Source organism: Coffea arabica, chromosome 2e (genome assembly GCF_036785885.1).
Source record: "Coffea arabica cultivar ET-39 chromosome 2e, Coffea Arabica ET-39 HiFi, whole genome shotgun sequence".
Lineage (NCBI taxonomy): Eukaryota > Viridiplantae > Streptophyta > Magnoliopsida > Gentianales > Rubiaceae > Coffea > Coffea arabica.
Genome location: NC_092313.1, coordinates 76,193,389 through 76,220,411, shown reverse-complemented (window position 1 = coordinate 76,220,411; position 27,023 = coordinate 76,193,389). Strand labels below are relative to the sequence as shown.

General features: G+C 37.7%; 4 protein-coding genes across 8 annotated transcripts; 3 read left to right on the top strand and 1 right to left on the bottom strand.

The window, feature by feature from the left end:
* Positions 1–1,733: 1,733 nt before the first annotated feature.
* On the top strand, positions 1,734–8,460 carry LOC113733301 (beclin-1-like protein). 3 transcript variants are annotated; one of them, XM_027259612.2, is made up of 11 exons: positions 1,734–2,064; positions 3,372–3,736; positions 3,866–4,036; positions 4,385–4,509; positions 4,700–4,748; positions 4,922–5,080; positions 5,719–5,804; positions 5,974–6,045; positions 6,538–6,684; positions 7,759–8,005; positions 8,117–8,460. In XM_027259612.2, exons 1-10 carry the CDS (start codon positions 1,887–1,889, stop codon positions 7,982–7,984), a joined length of 1,578 nt encoding a protein of 525 aa, XP_027115413.1. In that variant the 5' UTR covers positions 1,734–1,886; the 3' UTR covers positions 7,985–8,005; positions 8,117–8,460. The 3 variants fall into 3 exon arrangements, with proteins under 3 accessions (XP_027115413.1, XP_027115414.1, XP_027115412.1); XM_027259613.2 differs by having other exon boundaries at positions 7,759–8,001; positions 8,117–8,158; XM_027259611.2 differs by having other exon boundaries at positions 7,759–8,460.
* On the top strand, positions 8,122–9,571 carry LOC140037118 (non-specific lipid-transfer protein A-like). Its single transcript, XM_072081258.1, has 3 exons — positions 8,122–8,253; positions 8,868–9,258; positions 9,336–9,571. Exons 2-3 carry the CDS (start codon positions 8,906–8,908, stop codon positions 9,349–9,351), a joined length of 369 nt encoding a protein of 122 aa, XP_071937359.1. The 5' UTR covers positions 8,122–8,253; positions 8,868–8,905; the 3' UTR covers positions 9,352–9,571.
* A 2,315-nt stretch (positions 9,572–11,886) lies between these two features.
* On the top strand, positions 11,887–19,855 carry LOC140037117 (long chain acyl-CoA synthetase 4-like). Its single transcript, XM_072081256.1, has 19 exons — positions 11,887–12,066; positions 12,328–12,391; positions 12,486–12,575; positions 12,925–12,981; positions 13,367–13,415; positions 14,082–14,158; positions 14,252–14,291; positions 14,373–14,467; positions 15,167–15,334; positions 15,802–15,912; positions 15,984–16,071; positions 16,348–16,414; positions 17,392–17,467; positions 17,566–17,683; positions 18,037–18,285; positions 18,374–18,513; positions 18,761–18,943; positions 19,152–19,271; positions 19,620–19,855. Exons 1-19 carry the CDS (start codon positions 11,915–11,917, stop codon positions 19,653–19,655), a joined length of 1,980 nt encoding a protein of 659 aa, XP_071937357.1. The 5' UTR covers positions 11,887–11,914; the 3' UTR covers positions 19,656–19,855.
* A 374-nt stretch (positions 19,856–20,229) lies between these two features.
* On the bottom strand, positions 20,230–26,466 carry LOC113733299 (cyclic nucleotide-gated ion channel 1). 3 transcript variants are annotated; one of them, XM_027259608.2, is made up of 8 exons: positions 26,277–26,466; positions 24,812–25,385; positions 24,325–24,537; positions 23,404–23,699; positions 22,319–22,430; positions 21,651–21,887; positions 21,119–21,513; positions 20,230–20,790 (listed from the first exon to the last, which is right to left on the bottom strand). In XM_027259608.2, the coding sequence occupies exons 1-8, from the start codon at positions 26,303–26,305 to the stop codon at positions 20,487–20,489; spliced, it is 2,160 nt and encodes a 719-aa protein (XP_027115409.1). In that variant the 5' UTR covers positions 26,306–26,466; the 3' UTR covers positions 20,230–20,486. The 3 variants fall into 3 exon arrangements, with proteins under 3 accessions (XP_027115409.1, XP_027115410.1, XP_071937356.1); XM_027259609.2 differs by having other exon boundaries at positions 24,334–24,537; XM_072081255.1 differs by lacking the exon at positions 24,325–24,537.
* Positions 26,467–27,023: the final 557 nt, after the last annotated feature.

The window sequence follows — 27,023 nt, the reverse complement described above, 5'->3', positions numbered from 1 at the left end:
ATTGGAAATTTACATGTTAGGTGGGATCCACTTGACACATTGAATGAGATCGAGTGGGATCTTTGTATATCTATGTCAAAATTTTCATTGGTTCGGGAACAAACGTGCCAAATAGTTGCTCTGGAACGGCATAAAACTTTCCTAGGTCAGTAGATTACTATTACCCTCAAACTTGACATATTAGATGAGATCGAGTGAGATCTTTGTATATCTATGTCAAACTCTTTCATTGGTTCGGGAGCTAACATGTCAAATAATTACTCTGAAAGGATAATAAAATCAAGTATTTCAAAAGTGAGTGTGTGTTTGTATCTGTGAGTGTTTTAGTGTGTGAAAATATATTTATCTATGTAAAAATGTATTTATGTGTGTGAATTTTTTTTTTGTATGTGAAAATATATTTGAGAGAGTTTATATATCAAAATCTATTATTTAATATATTGGGTCATATTTGAGTTATGGGTTTAAGATAACCCAATATGACCCAATCTAAAATTAACTCAATCTAAAGTTGGGCAGACTGGATGTAATTCATTTAAATGAAAATCCAACATCAACCGCGCAATTGCCAGGTACACTTGCGGGATTGCTAAAAAAGATTCATGTTCAGTCTCCTTCTGCGGCAGTAACAATGCTCCAATTCAATTCCCTTATGAATTAGTGTTGCATCAGCCTCCTCAAGGTTGTGGCTCTCCTGGATTCAACGACCTAAGATGCAATTCTCTCTTACGTTTCCTAATTCTGGAGACTTCTTGGTCCGCAACATCAGCTATCTTTCGCAGCAGGTACAACTCTACGATCCCAACGATTGCCTTCCAAGCCGGCTTTTGACCTTGAATCTCTCGTCTTCTCCTTTTGTGGGTAGTTTTTACAAGAATTTCGAGTACCTTTCTTGGTTGTCGTCCGAGTCTTTATCGTTCTCAACATCTGGAGATTGATTGCCTCAACAACGAAGCAGTCTCCGTGATAGCTTCATCTTCCATGGCATTTTGAAGAGCAATGAATGCATGCAATGTAATTGCGGCCGCTGTGGCAATGCCTGGTTCTTGGTCATTTCAAAACAATGGGAATGGTTTTTCGTCTGACCCCACCTGCGGTGATCTTTTCTTGTCCTGGAATGTTCCGACCTCAGCTATGGTGGTATTTGTGGGTATTTTATAGTATGTGCAAAAAATAAAAAAATATATGAGAATGGGTCGGGTAGTCACGGATTTCTAATTATGTAATCCTAACTCGACCCTCGTCTAAATGGGTATCTGATCATCTTTTGATCCGATTAAATAATACAGATCGGACATCCTAATTTCAGATCAGATCGAATCGAATATGACAAATTTTCAGGTTAACAATTAATTTTGTCCATCCCTAATACTCGTAAGAAAAATTTCCCATATTAGACACTTGAATGTATAACCGAATTCAAGCAGGAAAGGATCCACGAATTTGCAGCACTATTTCACATTGCCAAGTGACTGCAAAGTTTGAAATTATTGAAAGTGGACGGTGTTCGAAGGATTGGTGCTTTGTGTTGGGGGGGGCGGGGGAGGGGGTTTGGGTGCACGGGCAACCTTACCCTTTTATCCCATAAGTCAGCCATCAAGCCCATATTCAGAAGCCCTAAGCCTACTTTGCATCTCAACTAGTAAAGCCCATTCTCCTAGGCCACCAGAGCGGTCCGCACAAGTACTGAGCAAGAAAGGGTATTAATAAATTATGCATTGGGAAGTAGTAGTAGACTAGAGGCCAGTAGTGTTATTTTGACCTCCACTGTATCTTAATTTTTGTTTGGGGGGTTCTCAAATTCTCTGATTCTCCAAATGCACGCATTCTGTGTATACATTGGCGTGCCTTTGATGACAAGGAAAACCCAAATCAGGGAGTAAAACATGAAGAACAATAGCAGCAGCGGCGGCAACAGCAACATGGGCGATAAGGGTCGGACCTTACCCGTCGACCCGAATCTCCCCAGATACCTTTGCCAGAATTGCCACAACTACCTCTGCTTCGTCGGCGTCGACTCTTATGCCGACAAGTATTTCCCCTCCTCCGACGCTTCTCGTTCCGGTTAGGTTTTTTACTCTCACTCTCTCTTTTCCTGATTCCCAAATTTTTTTTTTAATGTTACTCGTTCTATTCCAATTAACAATGACGAGAACTTTTTTTTTTGGGTTTTTATTACTTGGGTTCATGTCTAAGATTACTAAATTTTGCTACTTTTAATTGGCATATATAATGCCAATTGGAACACTATGATGCTCAAGTTATAATTTTTCTTGGGGTGGGGTGATAGGTTTCACTAGTTCTTTAAAGATTGTGATTCAGATTGCAACTGTTATTTTGGCATAAGGACGTATCGATTGATTTGTCAAAGGATTCTCGTGGTTTAAATTCGTTCTGAAGTGAACGATCAACTGTATTTAGGGACTGATGAATGAAGCCTTTAAGAGAGGTTAATGGACTTGTCGAGTAAAAGTGGGGACTTTTCAAACTTGGATGGTTAATATCGTTAATGATCTTTTATTCCTTATTAATTTATGTTATGTTACTCTTTTTGTAACAAAACATTAATGAAATGAAAATATGAACTTTTTCTTATTGGATACTCCATCGTATAGATGATATTGAAGATAGCATTATTAAATGTTAGGCAGTGAAAGTGCTGGAGAATTTTTGGGTATTTTTCCTAGCCTGCTAGCTCCGTTTTGATTTTCTTATTCCGTGAAAGTTTTTCAAAGTGGCATCAGTGTAACGGCACCATTGAACAACTTCACTGACTAAGTCCCCACCATAAATTCAGTTAAAGTTGTCAAGTTAAATGAGAGGTTAGTTTCGGGCCTTTCATGATGCTTCTGGCTGAGGTTTGCAGAAAAGAGAAAAATGTGCTTATATACAAACTATTCTTTGGTTTTTTGTATCAGCAGTCTTATGTGGCCTTTCACTCTATTGAGTTGCCTTGCTGATGATACAGTTTGTTTTTATCCTTGCTCTGGTGTATATCTTCAAATCTTGTAGTGTTAGAGAGTTTCCTTTCAATGGTTGTCTTATTTGCAATTTGTGCATTGTTGGAAACTTGGCAGCGAATTATGTAATCACTGGGTTGCCAAACATCTCTGATTTTTGGAAAGTTTATAATCATCTACAATGTTCATGATTTTATAACTCCGTTTAAGGAATTTTAAATAAACTGTACTGTTATCCAAATTTATGTGCATGATTTAGGTTTTCAGTTTTCTAAAAGTTTTACAAAGTAGAGAACATGGACAATAAAGCAAAAGGATTTGAGACTGTACAATTGATAATCCTTGAAGGTGGGGCATGGTGGTAAAGTGACACAGGATCTAGCTTTTTGACGATTTCAAGTGAATGTGCAGGGATGCAGGGTTCGTCTATGCATGGGGCTGGTAGTGTTTTAGCTTCAACCCGTATGGATCATTCATATGTTGTGCTGCCAAAGCAAAAAAGTCAGACTCCAGGGGTGCCTCCTCGGCCCCGAGCTGGAGCCGTTCAACCTGAGGCTAGTCAGTCAGTCAGGGCAATGGAAGAATCATTTGTAGTTTTGCCTCCACCTGCGGCTTCAGTTTATAAATCAGAGTCTGCTGCTGATGGAGTTGGAACTCATCTACCATCACCTGAAGGTGGCCAAACTAATATTCCTCCTCAGCCAAATAATTCTGGCTTCCACACCACCATAACCGTCCTGAAACGTGCATTTGACATTGCCACGACACAGACACAGGTAGCTATGTCAACCAGATTGTTGATGGCAAATGAACTTACGTATGGAAATCAACAAATGACAGCTATGTTTTTTAATGATCTTTATTTTGATTGATCTGTCATGGGCTCTGTCTCTTCTATTTCCCAGGTTGAACAACCTTTGTGTCTGGAGTGCATGCGAGTACTGTCTGATAAGCTTGATAAAGAGGTTGAAGATGTGAACAGGGACATAAATGCATATGAAGCCTGTCTGAAGCAACTGGAGGGGGAGGAGAGAAAGGTTCTTGGCGAGGCTGATTTTCTTAAGGAGAAACTTAAGGTGCATACTTGAGATCAATTATTATATGAATAACTACTTTCCTTGGCATAAAGAACAGAAAGAACTAAATCCTGAATCATGACATTTCTCTGTTTGTGCGTGTGTGTCCTTTGTATACATCCACAGAGACCAAGCTAATGCTACCGAATTTACTATGGTGAAAAAGATGTAATTTACTATTATCTGTTTGTGTTTTGGAAATGATTTTCTGGGCAAAGTACTTTTGATAGACTGTTGGTGTTCTTTGGTTTTGCTTCTTTAAGTTTATGAATGTGCTGTTTCTAGTTTATTCTTGTTCTCCCTCTGGGTTCGTATTTTCCACTTTCATACTTGTGTTCTATTTTTAAGATAGTGGAAGAAGAACAAAAGCTTGAAGCAGCCATTGATGAAACAGAAAAACAATGTGCAGAAGTTACTGCTCAATTGAAAGAATTGGAGTTAAAGTCAAGTCGCTTCAAAGAGTTGGAGGAGCGGTAAGCCAGACAAGAATCTATATTATTTAAAAGAATTGTATTCGCAAATTGTTCTAATACAAGTACTCTCATGGTGATAAATTCTATTGTAGGTTACTGATTTTTGTTTTGTTTTATTATTCCTGCCTTTTTCTTTCATTAGTACATTTTAACTTGTGCTATTAAAGTTCTGCGCCTTTTCCTTATGTAGGTATTGGCAGGAATTCAATAATTTTCAGTTCAAGTTGATTTCACATCAGGTTTGTTAGGGTTACTATTTCCTGGTCATCTTTTCTGTAATATTGTTGTACCTACGTCTGCATGGTGTTTCAGGTTTTTTAGTGTGGCATTTTGCTGAAGTTATTGGACCAAGCTATTGTTGCTTTCTCATTTTAATTTTTCCTTTTGCTTGATGATACTTCTTTCTCTACAGGAAGAAAGAGATGCAATTTTGGCAAAAATTGAAGTTTCACAAGCTCATCTAGACTTGTTGAAGCGTACTAATGTGCTAACTGATGCTTTCCCAATTGGATATGATGAAGATTTTGGAACAATCAACAACTTTCGCTTGGGGAGACTTCCAAAGTGTCCTGTATGTGAATGGAGCTCTCTTGAATAAGTGAATCTGCTCTTTCCTTTGCTCATCATTTTTATAGAACTGGTCTCATGAAGCACCATATTTGGAGCCACTTGATAAATCATTATGTTTTGGGCTAAGGATCTTCTTTTCTAATTCTGCATTCCCCATCCTTTTAAGTCATTGTTATGGTGCCATGTGTCCACTTTTTGAATTTAACTTAAGTACCCTTTGATATTATTATTTAAAGCACATATTAGGAAATTATCTAAGTAAGGAGAGTGGAAACCAAGAGTGTTACAGAAGATCCATGCAGACATTTTCGCTATCCTATTTTTTTATATGAACAGCAAGCATATGTGGCTGAAGTACCCATACAAGGTCCCTGTATGGTTTTCAAGTTATCCACTAGAGCAGATAAAAGAAATTACCATGCATTGCAGCATTGTGATCATGTTGCAAATATCCAGTTATTGGTTCATGTCATTGAGTTTTGTATCCTCCACGAGGATGTCATGTCATGTAGTTCTTTTTATAATTTATTTATTTATTTATTCATCTTTGGCTAGTCAGTTCATATCCACCATTTACCTGCTGTATACTTGTGTGAAAATTTCTTATAGGGAACTTCCATTTACCTTTTTATGGTTTAGGTTGAGTGGGATGAGATAAATGCTGCTTGGGGTCAAGCTTGCCTTCTCCTTCATACAATGGCTCAGTATTATCGGCCAAAGTTTCAGTATCCTTTTATTAGTAGTTCATTGGTGCTAAAGCTTTGCTGCGTTTGTAGTACTCCTTATCTAGGAATATATGGGATTTTACAATTCTTTCTGCTTTGGAGGCCGATAAATCATGGTTGTCTAAATTGTCCTCCTTTATAATGCTCTCCTTAACCCGTTGGTTTTCAGATATCGGATAAAAATTCTGCCCATGGGTAGTTATCCTCGCATCATGGACACAGGCAACAACACCTATGAACTGTAAGTTGATAATGGTCGCTTGAACTTTACTGGCTTCTTTGAGATTACAGTTTGAGTGAAGGTGATGAAGGCTCTAATAGACATGTTCAAGTTAGTTTGCCATAAAAAAAAAGGACATTCATTTTGATGCATGTTGGGGAGGGCATGGGTATTTTCAAGATGGTGGTGCACCACTTCAGCTTAAGTTTTCCATTTTGGCATGCCTGCAACTTCTCTCAGTGCCAATTGCTTATGGCTCTTTGAAGGAGTACGACAAAAATTCCAGTGACCTGGTGGGTGGTATTGGACTAAATTGATGGTGTCTTTCAATGCCTGTAATTCGTGTAGGGGAAATGTTATTCCTTATTTGTCATTACTTGATATGGATCTCTTTTCATGCATCTATATTTAGTAGTTCCCAGCTTTAATGTGTCAGCTTCTGGTTAGACATATTTACCTAGTCATCTTCTGATTCACATGTCTCTTCATGCATCTGATATGAATGTTTCTCAGCTTTGGTCCAGTTAATTTATTCTGGAGTACACGCTATGACAAGGCAATGACACTGTTCTTGACGTGCCTTAAGGATTTTGCTGAGTTTGCAAATGCCAAGGATAAAGAGAACATTCCTCCTGAGAAACGTTTCAAGCTACCTTACAAGTAAGTCTTTGGTTGATTGAAATCTTTTGTCTATCTGTCTCTGCTTTTCCCACCCCCAAAAAAAAAACACACACACACACACACATTTATATGCTATTGTCAAGCTTTAGGATAAAGGGAGAAAACTATTGCAGGTTGAATCTTGTCTTTTTTACAGTTCAGAAATGGCCTCTGTACTATATATAATTTGGGTAGTTTTGCTGCTGTATAACAAAAGGAAAAGGATTTGTGATTTATAAGGCACGAAATGTGAAGTTCTTGATTTTCTGATAATGCTGTCCTGACAATAGTGTTTTAGGGTTCAAATTTTAGTTTCTGTGGCTCTACCAAAGAAAAAAACCTTGCAATAGATGGTTTGGTACTTTGGCAATAATGGTCAATTTACAATTTAACCAGTTCATCTTTACTTGATATGCTATTTGCACCTCCAGACTTTGCAAGTCATCCATGGAGCATAGTTACTCTATTTAGAGGATCTAATAACAGGCGGGCATCCAGAGTAGCTTGGGTTTGGGGATTGTTTCTGTGGGATTGTTGTAATCTGATTCTGTATGTTTCAGCTATAAGCTCTTTCGAAGCATACTTATTTACTTACACTACCTAAACTAGAAAAAAAAATTTCTGCAAACAAACCTTCCAAATTGGCATTGAGATCGGTTTCTGCCCGTTTTCCTTTTAAAGAAAAATCTTTTAGGACATAAGTATGTATGCAGATTTTTCAAGTTTGTTTAGTAGGAGTCACTTCTTTTTGCTTGTTTTAGAGGAGCTAATGCAAATCTGCAGTTTTCTCATTGTTGCCTGGCTTCCCGATTGCCTTGTTTTCTGGACCATAGAAGGAAGGAACAAACAACAAAACAAAAGTATTTGTATGTCAATCAAATGTTGGATTCTGACCTGACTACCCAGTTATATCCTTGTAAAGGTGTAAATGGTCAATTTATGAAGCAGTTCTTTTAGTATTCTGGTACCTTGAGATGTTGGTAATTGTGTTTGGAGCAAGAACTTCGAATTTCGTTTGCTGGGGATGTTTTCTCGAATCATAATATTGGCTCACAATCACTGCATTATTTGCAGGATAGAAAATGACAAAGTGGAGAGTTATTCAATTACACAAAGCTTCAATAAACAGGAGAATTGGACTAAAGCTCTCAAGTACACTCTGTGCAACTTGAAATGGGCTCTGTACTGGTTTATAGGGAACACAAATTTCCAACCGCTTTCACCTCCTGTCTCTCATCATACTGAAGTTACAGCTGGAAGCTCTTTGTACGGTAAAAGGACCGGTGATGCCAAATTCTGACGTGGAATCGCCTTATTGTGTGTAAATATATTAATTGCTAAGCTTTCTGTATTTACAAAGTAATTAACTTGAATGATGTATCAAATCATCCTTGATGTATATCTCTGTTTTTTTGGGGTTACGGTTGATCAGTTTGGAGAATAGCCGTCGAGATGAGAGTGAAAGAGAGGGAAAGAGGTAAACAAAGACAATGACGGCAATTAGAGAGCTTTTCTGGTGGTGCTCGGGCACAGGTTCTGTTTACCCCTGACTTGGCAAGCAGAGGACATGTAAGGGCTATAATTGGAACTCTGGGCCTTATTTTCCAGCAGTATGAAATGTGAATATATACAGTTATTATTGTTTTTGTTTTCAAGTAATGTTATGGATTGATAGCTGTGTGTAGATATTCGTAAAGTCTGTTGGCATATACTACAAAAAGAAATTTCTAATTTCATGCTGAATCTTGAATATGAAAGATGATGTGAACTTATTAATACCGTCTGTCACTCACTTGGATAATCTCAATGTAAATTTGAGCTTGGCAAAATCTGTGGAATCTGGTCCTTTTACTGACTCTTAAACTTCCAACATATCTAACATTGCTTGGAGTCCGCAATAAATTTTGGTCTGTTTCCAGTCACCAATAAGCACTATGGGCATTTTAGTGCCGCAGTGTGTCATGCTTTACGGTATGTGCAATAGGAAACGCGCGCCTTGCCTTGTCTTTGCGTCTCCGTTCGAACACACTGATCATGATATGGCAATGACTAAGAAAGCTACAAGTAAATGAAGCACCTAATTTTATGGAACCAGCAACTATATATCCCACCAGCCACTAGGCAATCTTATTTCTCAACGAAATTTTTCTGATTTGCATACAACACACTTGATATACACACAGTGTTGATCTGCGATCCAGAGGATTCACCATTTTCAGAAATGGCAAGGTTGATCGTGCTGGTTTTGATTGCAACAGTGGGAGCCATTATTTCGGCTTCGAGGCCAGCAGCTGTTGCTGCAGTTTCTTGCATGTCTGTTAATGATAACCTGGTGCCTTGCTTGCCATACGTAACCGACGAAGTCAGTGAACCAAGCAGTGGTTGCTGTGAAGGTGTACAAAGGGTTCTTGATTATGCACCGTCCAAACCAGACCTTGTAGCAGTCTGCAACTGCATCAAAGCAGATTTGCCAGAAATGGGAAAGGTTGACACCCCTCGCATTGCTGGGCTCCCAACAGCTTGTGGAATCAGCAGAAACTTTCCTCCTATTGATTCCAACTACGATTGCTCCATGTAAGTCAACCCCCTCTTGAACCAACCTCTGTGTGTGTGTGCGCGTGACATAATATTAATTTGACATATTCTTGTAGGGCTTCTGAGTTCTGATTGACTGCACCGGAGCTGCTCTGCTGAAGGACAACTTCTGTGATGGCTTACTCGTTACCAGTTAAATAAAGTTACTTTTCACTTGTGCCCGTTTATCTAGAATTTTTGTGGGAACTACTTGGAAAGGCAAAGAGGCAGTAGGTAGCTTAATCAAGCTACCAAAGACAAATGTACTTTCATTATAAATGAAAGATAGTTGTTCTAATCATGCTTAATTTCTCATGACAGTTAATCATGGTATCTCAAATTGATAATAAAAACATGGATACAAGTCATTGCTTGGACTCATTCCAATTGCATATGATCTGCATACTGATCCATAAATCTGCTTATCTGCAAACTCAACAATAGAAGACCACATCTTGCAATAATTCAATTCGCAGTGAAAAATGAGATGATAAGTTTGCTATATTGGTATAACATGGTAGCTAGCTGGAGGTCAATTACCATCTGGAACAACGAGTATAATAATCTATGGGAGAAATAGGAGCAGCCCACATTTTTGGGGAATAAGTGGTATCCGTTTACAATCATAATGTTGGATTACTGCCAAAGCTCGTTTTGCACATGTGCAGACAACCATCCGGCCACGTTGGTTATTCACTCTTCGAGCCAAAATCTTGACCCCTGAACAGCAGAGCTCCGATGGCCGGTCAATCTTTGGTTCCACGCCGGAGAGTTCACCTCTCAAATACAGCATGCAAGGTGCTAAGTTGAACGTAATCCATGAACAAGACCCTGATGCGCTTGCTGCTGAGAACAGTTGTGAGAAAATCAGCATGCAGCATGCTACACGGGACATTTTTCCTCGAGTAATCAATCTGCTATATATGTCAGTTGAGTGATTCAATACTCAAAGGTTTTAAATTGTTTCAAATCAAATCGTGAGCACTAGGACGTCATGATCAACTCAAAAACCACTTGTTGCTTTCAGCGGATTCTGTTGCAGAATTTCGGCTTCAGCAGCATATATATATACATATATAGCAGTCTTACGTACCATCATTGGTAAACACACTTCTTGATCAACAGATCAAGAGATTATTTACTGTGCATTCTATAAAGGAGTTACAGAATCTTTAATTTAATTAAAATGGAAAAACACTATCGATTGCTTTCAATTTGAAAGTGTTTTGAGATCACAAAACAATATCAGCTGTTTGGTGAATACATGAGCGCATAGATTGAATTCTGTAGGAAGTAGGAATTCATCCTTCTCCCGAACACGTGTTGATGTTATACTATACAGGGCTTCTATTTTAGGTTGGTTTTCCCCAGAATCAATTTAGGATTTCGGTAGAGAGAATTAGATTATCCACCTTAATCTAATCAGCAAATTACAATGCTTCCGCTCAAGGAAGGGTCACCTAACATAACAACCACCCGAACTTCTTTTCTCTACTTAGCGTGGGAAAATTGCTTACTATAAGCAAGCAAAATACCACCAATCCTCTAGTTTTTTTTTTTTGCATAAGATGATCTCTTCATATCAGTATATGATAGTTATTCTGATATTTTGGTTTTTAATAAGCCCCATCCCCATGCACTTTACTCTAAAATGGCCCATGTACTCTTTTTTTCTTTTTCTGGGTCTGTCTAATTGTGTTTGAAAGTTGTTGTATGATTTGCAGTTAGAAATAAAGGGTATTTCCCTTAGATAAAAGAATGCAATCAAAACATTTGAAATGTTGAATGGATCACTTTATTTATACTATTTGCCTAAAATGATCGGAATTAAGTTGGGAAAGAATTTAACATGCATACATCCTTCAATCTGTTATTAAACCTAGCAACGGACCGGATCAATGGATCACTAGTTCAATCTGTAGATCACTGGTTAAATCGATGGGCATTTATTTAATATTTTTAAATGTAAAATAGTAATTTTAATATACTTAGAAAAATATCTAATAAAATGCTTTTACATACTAATTATTGTACTCAGAAAAATATATAATGAACATATAAATATTAATAGAAGATTTAATTCCATTTTGTCATACTTTTACATAAATAAATAATATAGTCAAATATAAAATAAAATTGTGTCTCTTGTTTTCAAAGATATAGCATCATTGTATCATAATTATTTTTAGACACTTTCCCAATCAATTACATTTTTAAGGAGTAACGATCCATTAGCCAAGCCAAACCGTATATTATTACGCTATATTAAATTTTTTGGTCGGCAAAGTGTACGTTATTATTACACGTACAATTTCTTCCGTAAATATATTGGTCAACTCGTAAATGCGGTTTGGCTTGACCAATGGCTCGTTACTCCTTAAAAGTGTAATTGATTGGGAAAGTGTCTTGATTGGTCAACAAGTTAGTCAAAAAAAAAAAAAAAAACAAGAGCGTTACGAGCCGTTGGCTTTTGCACTCAGCCAAAGCAATTTAGTCTCTCAAATTTGGCCACCAAAAGCTACCACTCCCACCGCTACAAGTTACACACGAAATTATAGTTTGGCATCTAAATCTTTCTCTCTATATATAATGCAGAATTGGGAACAATATAGACAAGAATTTTGATATCAGTAGGTGCTGCTCAAAGAGTTGAATAATGGCAGCAGAAAAATTCATTGTGAAGATTGAGGAAGCAAAAGAAGGTGAAAATGGCAGAGCATCAAGAGGTCCAGTTTATCGAAATGTATTAGCAAAAGATGGATTTAAGCCTCTTCCTCCGGGCCTCCACTCTTGTTGGGATATTTTCTTGTGAGTTTGATTCTTCCTAATTAGCACTCATCAAACTGCATGCCTTCTTACATAGAGCAACCCAAAAAGAAAAAAAAAAACAACCAATGGTAAAATTTATTTCTTTGGATTTCTGTCTCGAAAGGTACAACTACGTTCGTACTACTTACCACCGCTACTTCAAATGGTCCTTGCTAATAAAAAGTAGTGCCCATATATATATGATCTTTGTTCAGTGAAGTTGTTGGGTTGTAAAAAAGGTCTTGTGTTTTTGGTGGGCAGCGAGTCTGTGAAAGAGTATCCCAACAATCGGATGCTGGGGGAGCGTGAGATGGTAAAAGGCAAGGTATTATTCCTACTACAATGCTTCACCACCTTCACTCTTAATTATGTGCTTCTCCATCCCTTGTTCCTTTATGCCTTGAATGCTGTTTTTGCAGGCTGGTGAATACTCGTGGTTGACTTACAAACAAGTGTATGACTTGGTATTGGAGGTGGGAAATTCCATTCGCACTTGTGGTGTCGTGCAAGTAAGTTCTTGGCATGTGGCTTAATTTCAGTGTTTAATGGCTATTAGCATTTTATGCTAAATGGATTACTTCAGGTGTTTTAATACACCTATAGCATCGGTAACAAAGTTCATGTAAAAAAAATCAGAGATTACTTTGTATTGGCTACTTAGTACTCGGTAGCAGCATTAAAATTCGCGGGATCAATATTTCTGTATTGGTTTAATACTTCCTTTCTGTTTGAGAACTTCTTTTAAAAGTCATTCTATCTACTTCTTTTATGCAGCTGCCTGGAGCATTTTCTTGAAAGTCCCATCATGATTATAATAATTTTCCTTTTTCTTTTTACAATTGATTGTTTCATGTCCAGGGTGATAAATGCGGAATTTATGGTGCCAATTGCTCAAAATGGGTCGTAAGTATGCAGGTAAGTGGCATTGCGAGGTGTAAATTCTGGAAAACATCAAAGTTACTTTCCCATGTCACTCAGGGTCCATCCTGTAGGATTGTTGCATTCTGAATCAACATGTGCTTATTGCACAACTTTTCTGCTCACACACATCTAGCCTGTTTTGAGTTATTTAGATTCTTATACTTTCGAGGTCTAGCTCTAGTTCTGCAATCAGCAGCTCCTTGACCCATACGAAGTAGTATAGATACGTATTGGTTTATGTTCCAACAATCCTTGCAACTGCTTAGAAAGGACAGGCAGGAAAAGATGGAAAGAGTGGGATCATACTGTTATAGTTAGAACAAATCTTGGTTTACAGTCCTATTACAGATGTAAAGTAAAATGTTTTCGACTCTTGCAGGCATGCAATGCTCATGGCCTTTACTGTGTGCCTCTGTATGATACGTTAGGTAAGTTTTTAACCACTAAAAATAAAAACTATATTCTCCCTTTTCCACGCACTCACACACACACAAAAAGAAGCATGCTTGAAAAAGAGTATAGATGTACAATCGCCAGACAAAGTTCTACGAGCAAATCGATGAATAAGTACAAGTTATTCACTCTCCATAATGTGAGGGGAAGATTTGTAATCAGAGTGCAAATTAAATGTTTCTGTGTGTCTTACTCGCTTATTCTTCCTCCAAGTATAATCATTCTTTCTGATTACAGTGAAGAAACTAGATAGTTGAGTCATCCTAATGATATAGTCTTTCTTATTTTTGAACTGTCAATCTTGCACACTACCATGCATACTTTCCAGTTCTGGGAGCTTCAATATTAATTAAATCATGGGTCATCCGTAATTTATAATGAACCTCATGGAGATGGATAACTTGACTAGAAATGAAAGTAAATGGAGAATATGAAGATCTTCAGAAGATTTGAGTCTTTGGGCACGACTCCCTTCAAACCAAATCTCCAAAGTTTACATTTGATTTAGTTCTTGCTGGCTACCATTATGTGGACTGTTGTCCGGGCAAGGATAAGGGAGTGTGTAAAAATGAATCAGTTGATGGATGATAATACCATTAGGATTTGAGGTATCTTTAATATGTGCTTGATTGTGGTTTCAGGTGCTGGTGCAGTTGAGTACATAATTTGCCATGCAGAGATTTCAATTGCTTTTGTTGAAGAAACTAAAATCTCTGAGGTATTCTTCCCCTCCTCATTTTTTTTCTGCGCCTCTTTTCTTAAATGTATACCAAATTTGTGTGAACTCACTTTCAAACTGCATTGTTCTTAGGTGTTGAAAACATTTCCAACTACAGGAAAATATCTAAAAAGTAAGTTCATTATTGACCATCATTTTCTGAGCTCATGATCTGGGTCAGTTTAAGTATTAACGCTCTGAATTCATCATGCAGCTGTTGTGAGCTTTGGGAAGGTTAGCAATGAACAAAAGGAGGTTTCTGGAACTTTTGGCTTGAAAATATTTTCTTGGGACGAGTTTTTGCTTTTGGTAAGCTACTTGCTTGGACTACCATCATTTTTGTCTATTTGACCTTTTGTATATAAAAAAAAACTTCCATGTATTCTTCAGTCACTTGCTCTAGCGGTAAGCTTTTTGGTGGGTTATAGGCTAGCAGGACTGGTTCACTAATAACTACAAACTGCATTTTGAAGTCATCAAAAATTAGTCTCTGTTGCATTTTGATGCAACAGAGAATGAGAACAAATCAAAATTCTCCCACCGTGTCATCCTATTGTCTATTTGGCATTAAGTATTGCAAAATATTCTCTTGAACATTAGAACAACTGCATACTTGAAAATGCACTAAAACCTCTTAGGTAGCATAAATGATATTGCTCTAGTAACAACAGTATTCCAACTTCTACTGACAAGGCTTGAATCTGGATCGCTTGAGTTTGTTATGAAATCTTTTCTGGCTATATAGATGTACATAAAGGGAACTTTGCCTCAGGAAGACAAAGGCTATTTTCTGCTAGCTTATAATCACTCCACCTGCCTCTTCACGTTACATTCCTTTATCCTTGTAGAACTTCTAATCTAGGTGAACCTACAGTGTAGAACTTCAAGTTCAAAACAAGAAGTTTATACTAACTGCCATGCTGAATAAATACAAGAAATAAGCCATCTAAAAATTGATATTGATTTTGATGATCTATAACTTCATTTCATACGTGATTTCTCCTCCAGGGATGGGGCCAGCAATATGACCTTCCAATAAAGAAAAGGACAGATACCTGTACAATTATGTACACAAGCGGAACCACTGGTGACCCAAAAGGAGTGATGATATCCAACGAGGCCGTGCTTTCTATTATATCAGGCGTAAATCACCACCTAGAGAGCATAAATGAAGAGGTGAAGTTGAGATATTTCCTCATTCCATATTTTTAGCTCCAGATACAGTAGCCTATATGTGAGGTATTTCAACTCATTTTACAATTGTAATATTGAGATAATTGTAAACAGAAGCACATTGGGCAGGGAAAACAAATTCAGCTTGGATAACAGAATTGTGATGTTTTAAAACTCTCATTATATTCAGCACTTCAGACTCAAAAACTCTTCAGCTCTGGACTTCCCAGAAATGACCCAATCACTCGGAATAGGAAACAAACAAATGAGAGGCCTAACTCCCTAAATAATAACTGCTAAATACTCAACTCTGCTTAAATTCCTAGCTTAATTGTGCTTGACTCATGTGTGACTACTTTACAATAATAAGCTGTTACATGCAATTTTATATCTTCTGTTTGCATAGTGCACTCGTCATTGGATAATGCCTGATGTTCTTTTTCATTTAAATTCTCAACTATAAATGACAGTTCAGCGAACGCGATGTGTATTTGTCATATCTTCCCTTAGCACATATATTTGATCGGGTGATTGAGGAGTTGTTGATCTTCAGAGGAGCTGCCATAGGATTCTGGCATAAGGTAAGTCCGGAGACTAGATGAGCGCTTTGTCATATGAAATTTCAAGTAATATATATCTATCACATCTTCAGGACGTCAAACAATTGGTGGATGACATCCGAGAGCTTAGACCGACAGTATTTTGTTCTGTTCCTCGTGTTTTAGACAGAATATATTCAGGTAAACCGTACTTTTACATCTCATGAAGATGCCTGATTTTTCCAAGATTTCACTTCAATATTAAGCTTCCCAAGTCTTCGATCTTCAGCTAGCATGTCTTCAAATTTTTGGTTATAGGTTAAGCATCATTTTCAGTTGTTGTACCCTTGCAAATCAGTATGGGGTAGGGATCATGATTAATTGATGAATCACAAGTGCCAATTTGTACAAGTGTGTTGTGACTTGTGTCACACTTCAGCAGTTAGATCTTATGGGTGCAACTGTTTATGTCCACAGGTTTGGTAGAGAAGCTTTCTTCAGCAGGTCTTCTCAAGTATACCCTGTTCAACATTGCCTACTCATAGTAAGATAAATCAGTTTCCAAATTTTTTTGCAGTTCAATATCTTTAGTTAACGGGAGCTTCCAATGCAAAGCTAACTAGAAAATGAAAATAAAAAAATGCAAAAAAACTAAAAGATGGTGTTACAACAAAGCAGTTATCCGGCAACACCAGAAAAAAAGATATGCTTGTCGAGTATGTACTTAAGCAGATAAGTAAGCTTAATATTTCACTGGTGTTATCCCTATAGTAACATACATACAAGCCTATCTGTAACAGTAACCTGAAACTTGTAAGAGTTTTATTCAGGAAACAATTATGATGAGATCTTCTTTCACGCCCAAACATGCACTTGTATGCTTACATATGTGTTTTAGATCCATCAGTAGTTACAGAAGCTGTACATCTGTTTGTTTGACAAATGACAAGCAACAAAGAATTGAATTCTAATTTAGGAAAAACAAGAGTAAGGTGATAGATGACAGATGCTAGCCGAGCACTCGGGTAGCATAAGAAAGTTTTGACTCAGAACCTGCTGCAAAATCAAGTCCTCCAGGAAAATCTTGATAGCGTAAAAGAAAGTAATCATCCTTTTCTTGTGCAACAGTAAATGGAAGAAAGTAATTTAAATTACTAGCTTGGACATGTAGAATATTTTTTCATTTGAATAGACCGTACTGCTGTGGAAAACATTTGAAATTTTGGGCATTTTTCACTGATTCACTATATAATAAGGAGAATAATTGGTAAGGCTCTCCTAAATCTCTGTTATGGCCTATATTTGTTTGCACCTCATGAGCAAGATGCTTTCAGTTCAAACGCAGAGCAGTTACCTATGATTTATGAGTATCCTACAAGGAGCTTTAAAAATGTATTTTGTTTACTAGAAGCTTGTATTTCCTAATTAAATCAACAATACACTTTGCCTTATTTCTCAATTAAGAGAAGGCTTATATTTTTTAGTCATGCTACGTTCCAAATAACATATCTTAATCTGCAGCAAACTGCGGAACATGAGTAAAGGATATAAACATGTAGATGCAGCACCCAGAATTGACAAAATTATTTTCAACAAGGTAAAAAATATTTCATTGGAAATCCACTTTATTTTCTTTCTTTTTTTTCTTCTTTAATAGTCAATGCTCTATATGGTGCAAAATTGGTTTCTGCATAGGTGAAAGAAGGTCTAGGTGGAAACCTGCGTCTCATATTGTCTGGAGCAGCTCCTCTTTCATCCAGTGTGGAAACCTTTCTTCGAGTTGTCACATGTGCTCATGTTCTGCAAGGATATGGTACAAAAATAGTTTATATCATTATCTGCAATTTGTCTTAATTTCAGCCCATTGGTTGACTTGAAGTATGAAACACTTCATAGCTGAATCTAATGACTTCTTCAGCTGCACATTGTGTCACGAGTTCTGGTAAATATGTTGTATTCCATATAGATTCCAGGTATTTCAATGAAATAACTAGGAAAAGTTGCGGTATAGAATATAAGAAAATCAACAAGCAGAATTTGCATGGATACCTGTCTGTTTCACTGTTGTATCAGTGGCTTAGTTTTCCTTGCGCGTGACTAAATGAGTATGTATGTTATAGACGATTCAACTTAACGAGGATGATTACTCCATCAAACGTTGTGCAGGTTTGACAGAGACCTGTGCTGGATCGTTTGTTGCACAACCAGATGTATTGGCAATGATTGGTACAGTAGGCCCTCCACTGCCAATTGTCGATGTGTGCCTTAAATCAGTTCCTGAAATGGGTTACGACGCCCTAGCAAGCACTCCACCACGTGGGGAAATTTGTATAAGGGGCAAATGCTTGTTCTCAGGCTACTACAAGCGTGAAGACCTCACTGAAGAAGTAATGATTGATGGATGGTTCCACACTGGTGAGTCAGTTTGTTTCAATTACTCGTTGTACATTGTCATGGTTCTTTGGTTGGACTATTATGCAAATTTACAGAAATCTTGCGATAGGGGATATTGGTGAATGGCAGCTGGATGGGAGCATGAAAATCATTGACCGCAAGAAAAATATTTTTAAGCTTTCTCAGGGAGAATATGTTGCAGTGGAAAATCTGGAAAACAATTATTCCCTTGCCTCCTGTATTGATGCGGTGAGTGTCTTTCTCTGTTGAAGATAAGTGGATATGCGCTTCCCTTGTTTTCCTTTAGGGTAGACATTTCAACTTTCCATTTGGGCATTTTTACTTGAATTGAGTGATCTTAACCATGGTACAAGACTTTGAGTGATATCCTCCAGGAGTACACCTTATACTTTTATGATTGTCATCATTGTTCTAAAGTTTCCAGTTTTGAGTTTCTGTCACTAGCTGAAGGGATTCCTTGTCTCGCTTGATTCAGATATGGATCTATGGAAACAGTTACGAGTCCTTTCTTGTTGCTGTGGTCAACCCAAATATCGAATCAGCGGAACGCTGGGCTGAGGAGAATGGGCAAACTGGGCATTTTAGTGCTTTATGTGAGAGCCCGTCAGCCAAAGCATATATTCTGGAGGAGCTAAGCAAGATTGGCAAAGAAAAGAAGGTACATTAGTGTTTCCTATGTTGTGCTTTTGCTGGTAGCCATGCGCTCTTCGGACTAAAATAATGGCAACAGCAGTAGTCCAAGTGGTACATGATTAATGAAGCATTTTTTCACCTTCTGAGCTCATAACTTTATACATATACATCTATATATATATGTATGTATGTATATTTTGGTGGGAATATAGTTTATTCCATTGCATTGACAGTTAAAAGGCTTTGAGTTTGTCAAAGCTGTACACCTGGATCCCACACCATTCGATATGGAGCGCGATCTTCTTACGCCCACGTATAAGAAAAAGAGGTCCCAGTTTCTCAGATATTATCAGGTTTGCCTTTCGCTCAATCGCTTGTTTGTACTATTTTGTATTCACGTCAATTTCGAGCTCTAAAAATGGGTGTTTAGGCAGTATCTAGCTAGTGAATACAATGGAATGGCATAACTGCTCCTCCTCCTCCTCCAGAGTAACAAATGGAATGACATAGAACAACCAGTTCTCATCTGCTCTCAGACAAAAGTGACATGACTAACTGAAAACTAGTGGGTTTTTCCGGAAAATGGGGGACCAAGTGTGGATATATCCTTTTCCATAAAAAAAAAAAATGTGGATAAATCATTGCAGGGATAGATGGATAGATGTAACTGTAGCTGATCTTTTACGAATGTTCAACTGCAGGATGTGATTGATGGTCTGTACAAAAGTGCAAGATAAGCTCAAGAAAATCAAGCTCTGTCACTTTGCTCCAAGAATCTGCTGCCACTTTTCACCACCTCAGCTTCAGCTGAATTTATCTGTAATTGTAAGACACTATGTGAGATCGTATATCCTTGCTAGACAGCGTACGTGTATGCCCATGTTGAGAAAAGTTATTCATACTTACTAAAATAGTCGAATACTGGATTCAGCACTCACTGTTTTCTCATTCACTTCCCTTCAACTTTCTGTACGGATGTCGATACATTCTTCTTCCACAGTCTCTGCTTTTAAGCGAGCACAATGATGGACCCACCCTTAATGGTTAATCCTAATAATTTAGGGGAAGTTAAGTACAAAGAGGGCATTGTTTTATGTAGCATTCACGAAGGCTATGAGAAAAGCAGACACTAACTATGCGGCCATTGTTCAATTCACTAATATCTTAGTAATGTGATTTATTACGAGGAGTACTTAACGAGAAGTCAGTTTTACTTCTTGGAAATCTTAATGTATCACAAGCTAGTTCGACATGCTAGTGTATAATTCCCAAGATAACATGCAGCTAATAATTTGGAGGGATCTCACCACATGAAGACGAAGAAGAATTCTCCTGAAAATTATGTTAGTACAGAATAAATGCAAGTACTACAACGACAGGAGTGTGACATTCAACTTGAATACACATCTCGATAACAGAGCTTCCCAGTAAACAAGGTGCTACTTTACAAAATACCCCGAGACTAAAAGTTACATGGGAGGCTACAGAGAACCTCTTCCCACTCAGGCATACAAAGCTTCTCCAGCCTCGAAAGATTCTTTACACCAAACAATTGAAAGGCTCCAAAACTATAGCCGATCCTCCGCATTAAAATCAGGCTCGGCAGGCTTCTGAAGCAGTAGAGAAGGTAATACGGGAGATACTTTAGCAGTACGTGGATGGTTGCGGCGCAATGCACGTAGTGCATTGGCAGCAAACTTCGACGCATAAATAGTGGCTGCTAGGCTGGGTGAATTTCCTCCATTAGCCAATGCACCCTGCAGTCTATCCTCTTCATCTCGCAAGGACTTCTCGTGCCTCTTCCTGCAATGACGGCGCCAAGCAGCTTGTATAAAGCAAGCTGCCCATGTTCTCCATTGCTGGGAGTAGAACCTGAGGTACAGTATACATCGTCAAAGTTGATGCCAACAGCAGTACATTCTCAAAGTAGAACAAAATGTTTGGATACTTGGACAGAGAAACAGGGAAAAGGAGCAAAAATTTGCATTAAAAATGAAAATATTAGTTCAAAGAGATGGGGATTCCAAGAAATGATCCATTCTCTTCATAATATCCACCTCCACAGTCCTTTTCTGACAAGGACAGGCACAAGGACTCTGTGCAATCATGAAATTTAGTACTTAAACAAGAAAGTATTTATGCATCATGGAAACCTTTGGCCCATTGAAATGAACTTCTACAACATTAACTGTAGACTTGCCTGAAGGTGTGCTGGAGCTGCTTGCTGTGGAGACGCCTGAACTGGGAGGCTACAAACCTCAGATCATCAGCCTTCAAAGCAAAAGCTTCTACGTCTTTCACTGCAAGGACTGTTCTGGTTGAAGTTGGAAGACTGGAGTTGGAATTGGGGTCCAAAGCCCAAGTAAGAAGCTCCTCTCCACAAAAATCACCAGCCTTGAGATAAACAGAGTTGAAGAAGCCAGTTCTCCCACCGTTGGTGGTTGTAGTCAATAGACTGCCCCGCATGAGGAAAAGCATTTCATCTACTGGGTCACCTTCACGATATATGCAGCTATTCTCAGTGTAAAGAACAGGTTTGAGACGATCACATAATGCATCCAATAAGCGATCATCCATTTTCTCAAACATTGGCACCTGCAAGGAATGATAAAACCAATTTACTTGATTTCTTAATAAAAAGACAAAGCATAGAACTCATAACAATGAAAGATGCTCATGCACAAAAATATATAGAAAAGAAAGCGCACTGCAAGTGTAAAGACGGAACTTACTCTGGTCAGTAAAGCCCAGCAGTGATGACGATTTATATCCCTCCTCAAGTCCTTCGGGAGATTCTGAATCAGGGAATCTTCCTCAACACCTCTGGTTTCCTGCCACTTGTACTGTTCATATCTTCTAATCCGCTGCCTAAGATTTTCAGGGAGCATACGGTGTGACATCCACTGGTCTACATCTCGCCTTTTCACTCGCATTTCCTCTACTCTAACAGTGATGGACTGCAGATATTTCTGTAGCAGCAAAAAGTTGCATAAACATGTTTAGCACTTCAGATAAAAAATCCAGAAAAAACGACATGCTGATTTGGGAACATAAGCAGGCGTTAAAAACAGATAAAAGGCATCTGATATGTGCAAAATTTGTCTTTTTGAGAAGAAAATCACAAGGACCAGATCAGAAAAATGTTGAAACTTTACAAGTATGAAAGCAGAATATAGCATGTAGTGATGTAGAGAATGTATCAGCAAGGAGAAAATTGCAGATTGGCTCTGCAAATATGCTTGTTTAACTTGCACTTGATTTTTTTATCACAATACATAGGGCTGGCTTCTTGATGACATACTTAGATGAGAAGCCATGCATTTCATGGAGGTCTCATCAGCTTAGAATCTATAGAACCACCAGAAAATAATAAAGTTGAAAATGAGAATAGATTGTGCACCTGCATGTTGCCAATAAGCAATGAAAATAAAATCAAGCCGATGACTGAGATGAAGATGGCAAACAGATTCTCCCAAGTAAAGTTGCTTGTCTTGAGGTTTTGTCCAAGGGAGCTGAATAAGAGAAAGATTTAAAATACATGTTAACTCCCTGTGCAAGGAATCCAATAGGTGAATTGTTCAGTAGATTTTTGCACATAGCTTATCAGAACCCGGATACTTGTCACCAAAACAGAGAAAATTTAATTCCTGTAGGAAATTGACAGCATCATTTTGGAACATTAGGAGCTAAACTAAATCTGAGTCATAAACTTGTTGTGTAATTTTTAATACCACATATACCAAGTTCTTTTTCTTTTCTTTTCTAATCATGTCCTCCATGCACATACAAGTAAAGCAGGTAAGGGTGTTAAATATGGAGACCATTACCAGATTAGAAGCTTTAGTACAAATTCGAATGACATAATCATGCAATTTTAATGATTATAACATCCCTAGACTGACTTACATCTGCAATATGCTAGAATGGATCTGTCTGAAAAACTCGGTGTGAATCACACGACGGAAATTTGGAATCAGCATAAACAAAAAAAAAAAAAAAAAAAAAGGAATGCACCACACTAAACGTTTCACATGAACAGTATGGTAGCCAGCTTTTAGGAGCAATGACAACTTGATAGAAATTACCATATACATTTGGTGTTTAAAGAAACAAAACAACATGCACAGCAGACCAAGCTGTTTTTCTTTTTCTCTTTTTTCCCTTTATGATAAGAGTCTGTTTATTGGTTGCTTTTTGTTTTTCCTCTCTCTTTCTTGCTTGTAATGCTATATCAAGCTATCTTATGTTACACACAGTACTTTGTAGTGCAAAGGAAATATCTATCTGCTCTTACCAGCTTGTTATATACTATCCCTTCACAGTAAATCTAATCATTTTCTGTACCATAGACTTCAAAATAAAATAGATTAAGGTCCAAAGTCATTGCCATCTTGTCATAGCAAAGGCATGTATCACGTTGACTTCTATCAAAAATCGAACAGGATGTGAAAACATTACATAATCACAAAAAAATGAAGGACAAACCTTAAATTTCGCAGGCCCCACCAGAAGCAGTAAAAGAGCTTCTCCCAAAAGTTTCGCTTTTCAACTACCTTAGACTGGAGAGCCTCAAGGAATATGCCAAAATTAAAGTCGTTTGGGCTTTTTATCTGCTCTGGTTCTAGGAGAGGGCAAGAAGTATTCAGAAATGAATAATTTCCTTTATGTTTTTCTCCACAGTACAAAGCATAAAGATCACAAGAATTTTGTTTATGACAGGCAACACGCCAGCATTTGTCTTTACGCTCTATTGTGAACAGGTACCAAAATGCTCCAAGTACCTGATGTAAATATTTGCGTTCACAATTAGGACAATAAGCAGCAGTAAGTTAAGTACCTTCACTTACAAGAAAGAAAAGTATTGGTAACTATGCACTCAAGTAGCAGAATTAGCAACCAATGTTTACTCAAGAATCTAGATCTCTAATTAAAGGCTAACCAAATTACTTGTTCTCATGTTTACCAGGAGTTGAATATATTGTCTTCACAAACAAAAGCTTTTCAAAAGCTCCCAAAATCACTTAAAAGAATGATTGAATCATCTAAATGGCCCAGTACAGGGATTTTCTGGATGGCCTAGTGCATGTCCTTTTTGGGCCAATAGCATGTTATACACAGAAACATAGTGCCTGTATTAAAATTACAGAAACTGTTGCTTCACCTGAGGCATCATATTGAGCATATCACATACCTTATCCAGTATATTCCGCTAAAGGTAATTTGCAGTCATGCAGTACTTATTTGTTTATGCATTTAAAAATCTGGATTGGTATTGATAAACCCATGGTTTTGTCACATAGTCTTGTAAGTTGTAAGTAACTTATGCCTAAAGGACCAATAACGTGTGACTGTTTATGAGTATGCAACTTTCTGGATTAGAAAAAATGATCAAAAGCAATGACATACATTACTTGCCAGCATATAAAGGAACAGATTGAAAGCAGCACCAGCCCATGGAGTTTCAGTAAATATCCCAGAATTTCTTGTTACTTCCTTGTATAACGGATATATCCTAATAAGTCTTGGAACATACTGCGCGAAGATGGCAATCTTCAATAGGTCTTTCGTAACCAATGAAGCTGGGGCATTAACTTTTGGGGAAATTATTAAAATTATCACCTGGAAAGATTAAAAATAGTTAAAATGTACACCAAATATATCTCATCTGAATCATGTTTTGGCAAAGGTGTCAAATGACTAATCTGAAGTTCTGAATAAAGAAAATATTATGCATCAGAGGAGTCAAAATATATATATCTTCTTCAATCAGTCACAGTCATCCTTATATGGTGCCATTCCTTTTTTAGAGAGTTACATTTTTAACCAAGTCTTACATTTGATACACCAAGACACCAATTTAACAAAATGCAAGAGAACAGAAAAGGAGACCAACCTGTGGCAGGGGAAGAACTGCTAAAATGTCAACAAAAAAGTAGGAGTACAGGTATCGCTTGGCTATTGCAGACAAATCCTGAATCATTTCTCCCCTTCCAAATACTCGAGAAGTCGGAGAAATAAACCCAGTCCGGAATTGCAAGATTATATGAAATGTATAGAATAAGTCAGTAATTGAGCGGAGAACGCAAGCTATTATCTTCAAGTTATTGTCCATGTCAAGGCACTTCCTGTTGTTATCAATAACAGGGATGTAAAAGAACAAGGGATCCAGTGACACTGCAATAATAGATGCAACTACAAAGATTTTGTTCCATTGCTGAAGAAATGCACCCTGAGGATCAAAAACTTTTTCCCTAGAGCCTGGATCTTCTGCTGGTTGATCGCTTGTCCGCGAGGCATTCAGAGACCTCTTTAAGCTTTTCATCCTTTCAGAACCCCTCTCAAATCCTCTTCTAATACTGCTAATCATTGAACCAAGACTGGGTTTCCTTATAGAAAGTAGTCCACGAGTTGAAGAAAATTGCTGCTTGGAATTGAAAGATGTCCTCTCTGAACTCCAGTCCTCAAACCTGGGCAGAAATCAGTATATAAACGTGTAGAAAGTGGGGAACAAAAATTACAATGAACTAAAGTACTTTAATTATACTCAGAACTAAAACAGGTGGAGTAAAAACTCGCCTATTCTTGATACAATAGAGGAAACCATCTATAGCCTGGCTTGTCTATTGTACCTTAAATGTCATTTCAGGCAAGCATGCAAAATACCAAGAAGAATTTCTGAATAATGAACGAGTTGAAATGAGTGGTACCAAAAGTTTTCCTTTTCATCTCATCCTATGTAAAGAAGACAACTTGAAGACTTCATTTTTGGCTAATCCTCCGTATTCAAAAGCACCACTTTTTGACAAAAGATGTTGATATGACTAAAGAGAAGAACAAGAAACCAATTACCCCACAAAAAGTTTCACCTATAGTTGATTGATGATCCAAAAAGGAAAAAAATTTGCATATTGTATTTTGCTAGACAAAAGTTACAACAATGAAATCATATTGGTAGTCTGGAATGCGAACTGAACATCCAGGGAACATGATGTTTTCTTTTCACATAGGCCTCATACCTGATGACAAAATAAAAGGTCAAAAACCCAATTGTTTAAAGTGGCACCAGCCTTAGCATCCATCTAAACATGATCAGGAATAAAGGCAGCAACAAGAGTACCAAAAACTTAAACTAGCATTTTGTCATATGCTAAACTTAAACTGGCATTTGGTCATACGCTAAGCACTAAGCAGAAAGAAGAGAATTTACTCAAGTTCAAGAAAGTTTTTTTTTTCAAATCAAATTCCAAAACCAACTGGAAGAGAGCCGCTATCTAGACTCGAAAACAAACCAAAGCTTATATATCTATTTTCCTCAGACCCCAAGAAACCCGTAGATAAAAACCCAGATGAAAACTAACCTGACATATCTATCTTGCTTGAGCTCCATAATTCTTAACTAAAACAAGGAAGCAAGCAAGCGACCAGCCAACCAATCTGACATGAAATACAGTGATGCAAATATAGGAAGCTCTCTTTGAACTTTGAGGCAAACGGAAGCTGAATTTTTGATGGGGGTGAAGAGTTGCTGCTAAATTGGGTGGGGGGTGGGGGTTGGGGGGATGTTTATGAACAAGGAGTGCATGCATAACTGGTTAAAAGTAGTGGCATTGAGAAGTTTCCAAGTGAATGGCCCCATGGAAATTCCAAGGAGTGCATTTTAAGTTTAAGGAATTGGTCTTCTTCCTCCAAGTCCAACGAAAGACTGAAGACTTGGCCGGAGAATAGTCCAAGAGGAAAAAGCAGCAACATTTTTCCAGGTAGCTTCGCGCTTGACCCTGGGCCTGCTGGTAGCTTGACATTTGTGATTTGTGAGCCTACTTTCTCTTTTAGCTCTCTCTCTCCCTTTTTTGTCTTTTTCACTTTTGCCGTTTTCCCATTAACTTCCCCGTACAGCAGCCGTACTGCACGTTGAACGCAGCCAAAAAAGTACTCCTACGTAGTATTGTAAGCCCTGGGTACTAGCGAGTACTCCTACGTAGTTTGCGTTCAGAATCAGGAATACTTTGTAGAATACTAATGGCTTTTAGTTAGGCTCGTCAATCGGACATCTGAATCGAGCTTTCATAAGTTCTGATTCAATTAATTTAATTTATAATACTTTCTGG

Coding starts and splice junctions, on each gene's coding strand:
- LOC140037117 (XM_072081256.1), top strand. CDS start 11,915: ATGGCAGCAGAAAAATTCATTGTGAAGATTGAGGAAGCAAAAGAAGGT. Junction 12,392..12,485: donor GTGAGATGGTAAAAGGCAAG/GTATTATTCCTA, acceptor CTGTTTTTGCAG/GCTGGTGAATACTCGTGGTT. Junction 16,415..17,391: donor TTCAACATTGCCTACTCATA/GTAAGATAAATC, acceptor CTTAATCTGCAG/CAAACTGCGGAACATGAGTA.
- LOC140037118 (XM_072081258.1), top strand. CDS start 8,906: ATGGCAAGGTTGATCGTGCTGGTTTTGATTGCAACAGTGGGAGCCATT.
- LOC113733299 (XM_027259608.2), bottom strand. CDS start 26,305: ATGGAGCTCAAGCAAGATAGATATGTCAG. Junction 24,538..24,811: donor CAGTTCTTCCCCTGCCACAG/GTTGGTCTCCTT, acceptor TAATCTTTCCAG/GTGATAATTTTAATAATTTC. Junction 20,791..21,118: donor CAGCTCCAGCACACCTTCAG/GCAAGTCTACAG, acceptor ACTGTACCTCAG/GTTCTACTCCCAGCAATGGA.
- LOC113733301 (XM_027259612.2), top strand. CDS start 1,887: ATGAAGAACAATAGCAGCAGCGGCGGCAACAGCAACATGGGCGATAAG. Junction 3,737..3,865: donor TTGCCACGACACAGACACAG/GTAGCTATGTCA, acceptor TCTATTTCCCAG/GTTGAACAACCTTTGTGTCT. Junction 6,685..7,758: donor CGTTTCAAGCTACCTTACAA/GTAAGTCTTTGG, acceptor CATTATTTGCAG/GATAGAAAATGACAAAGTGG.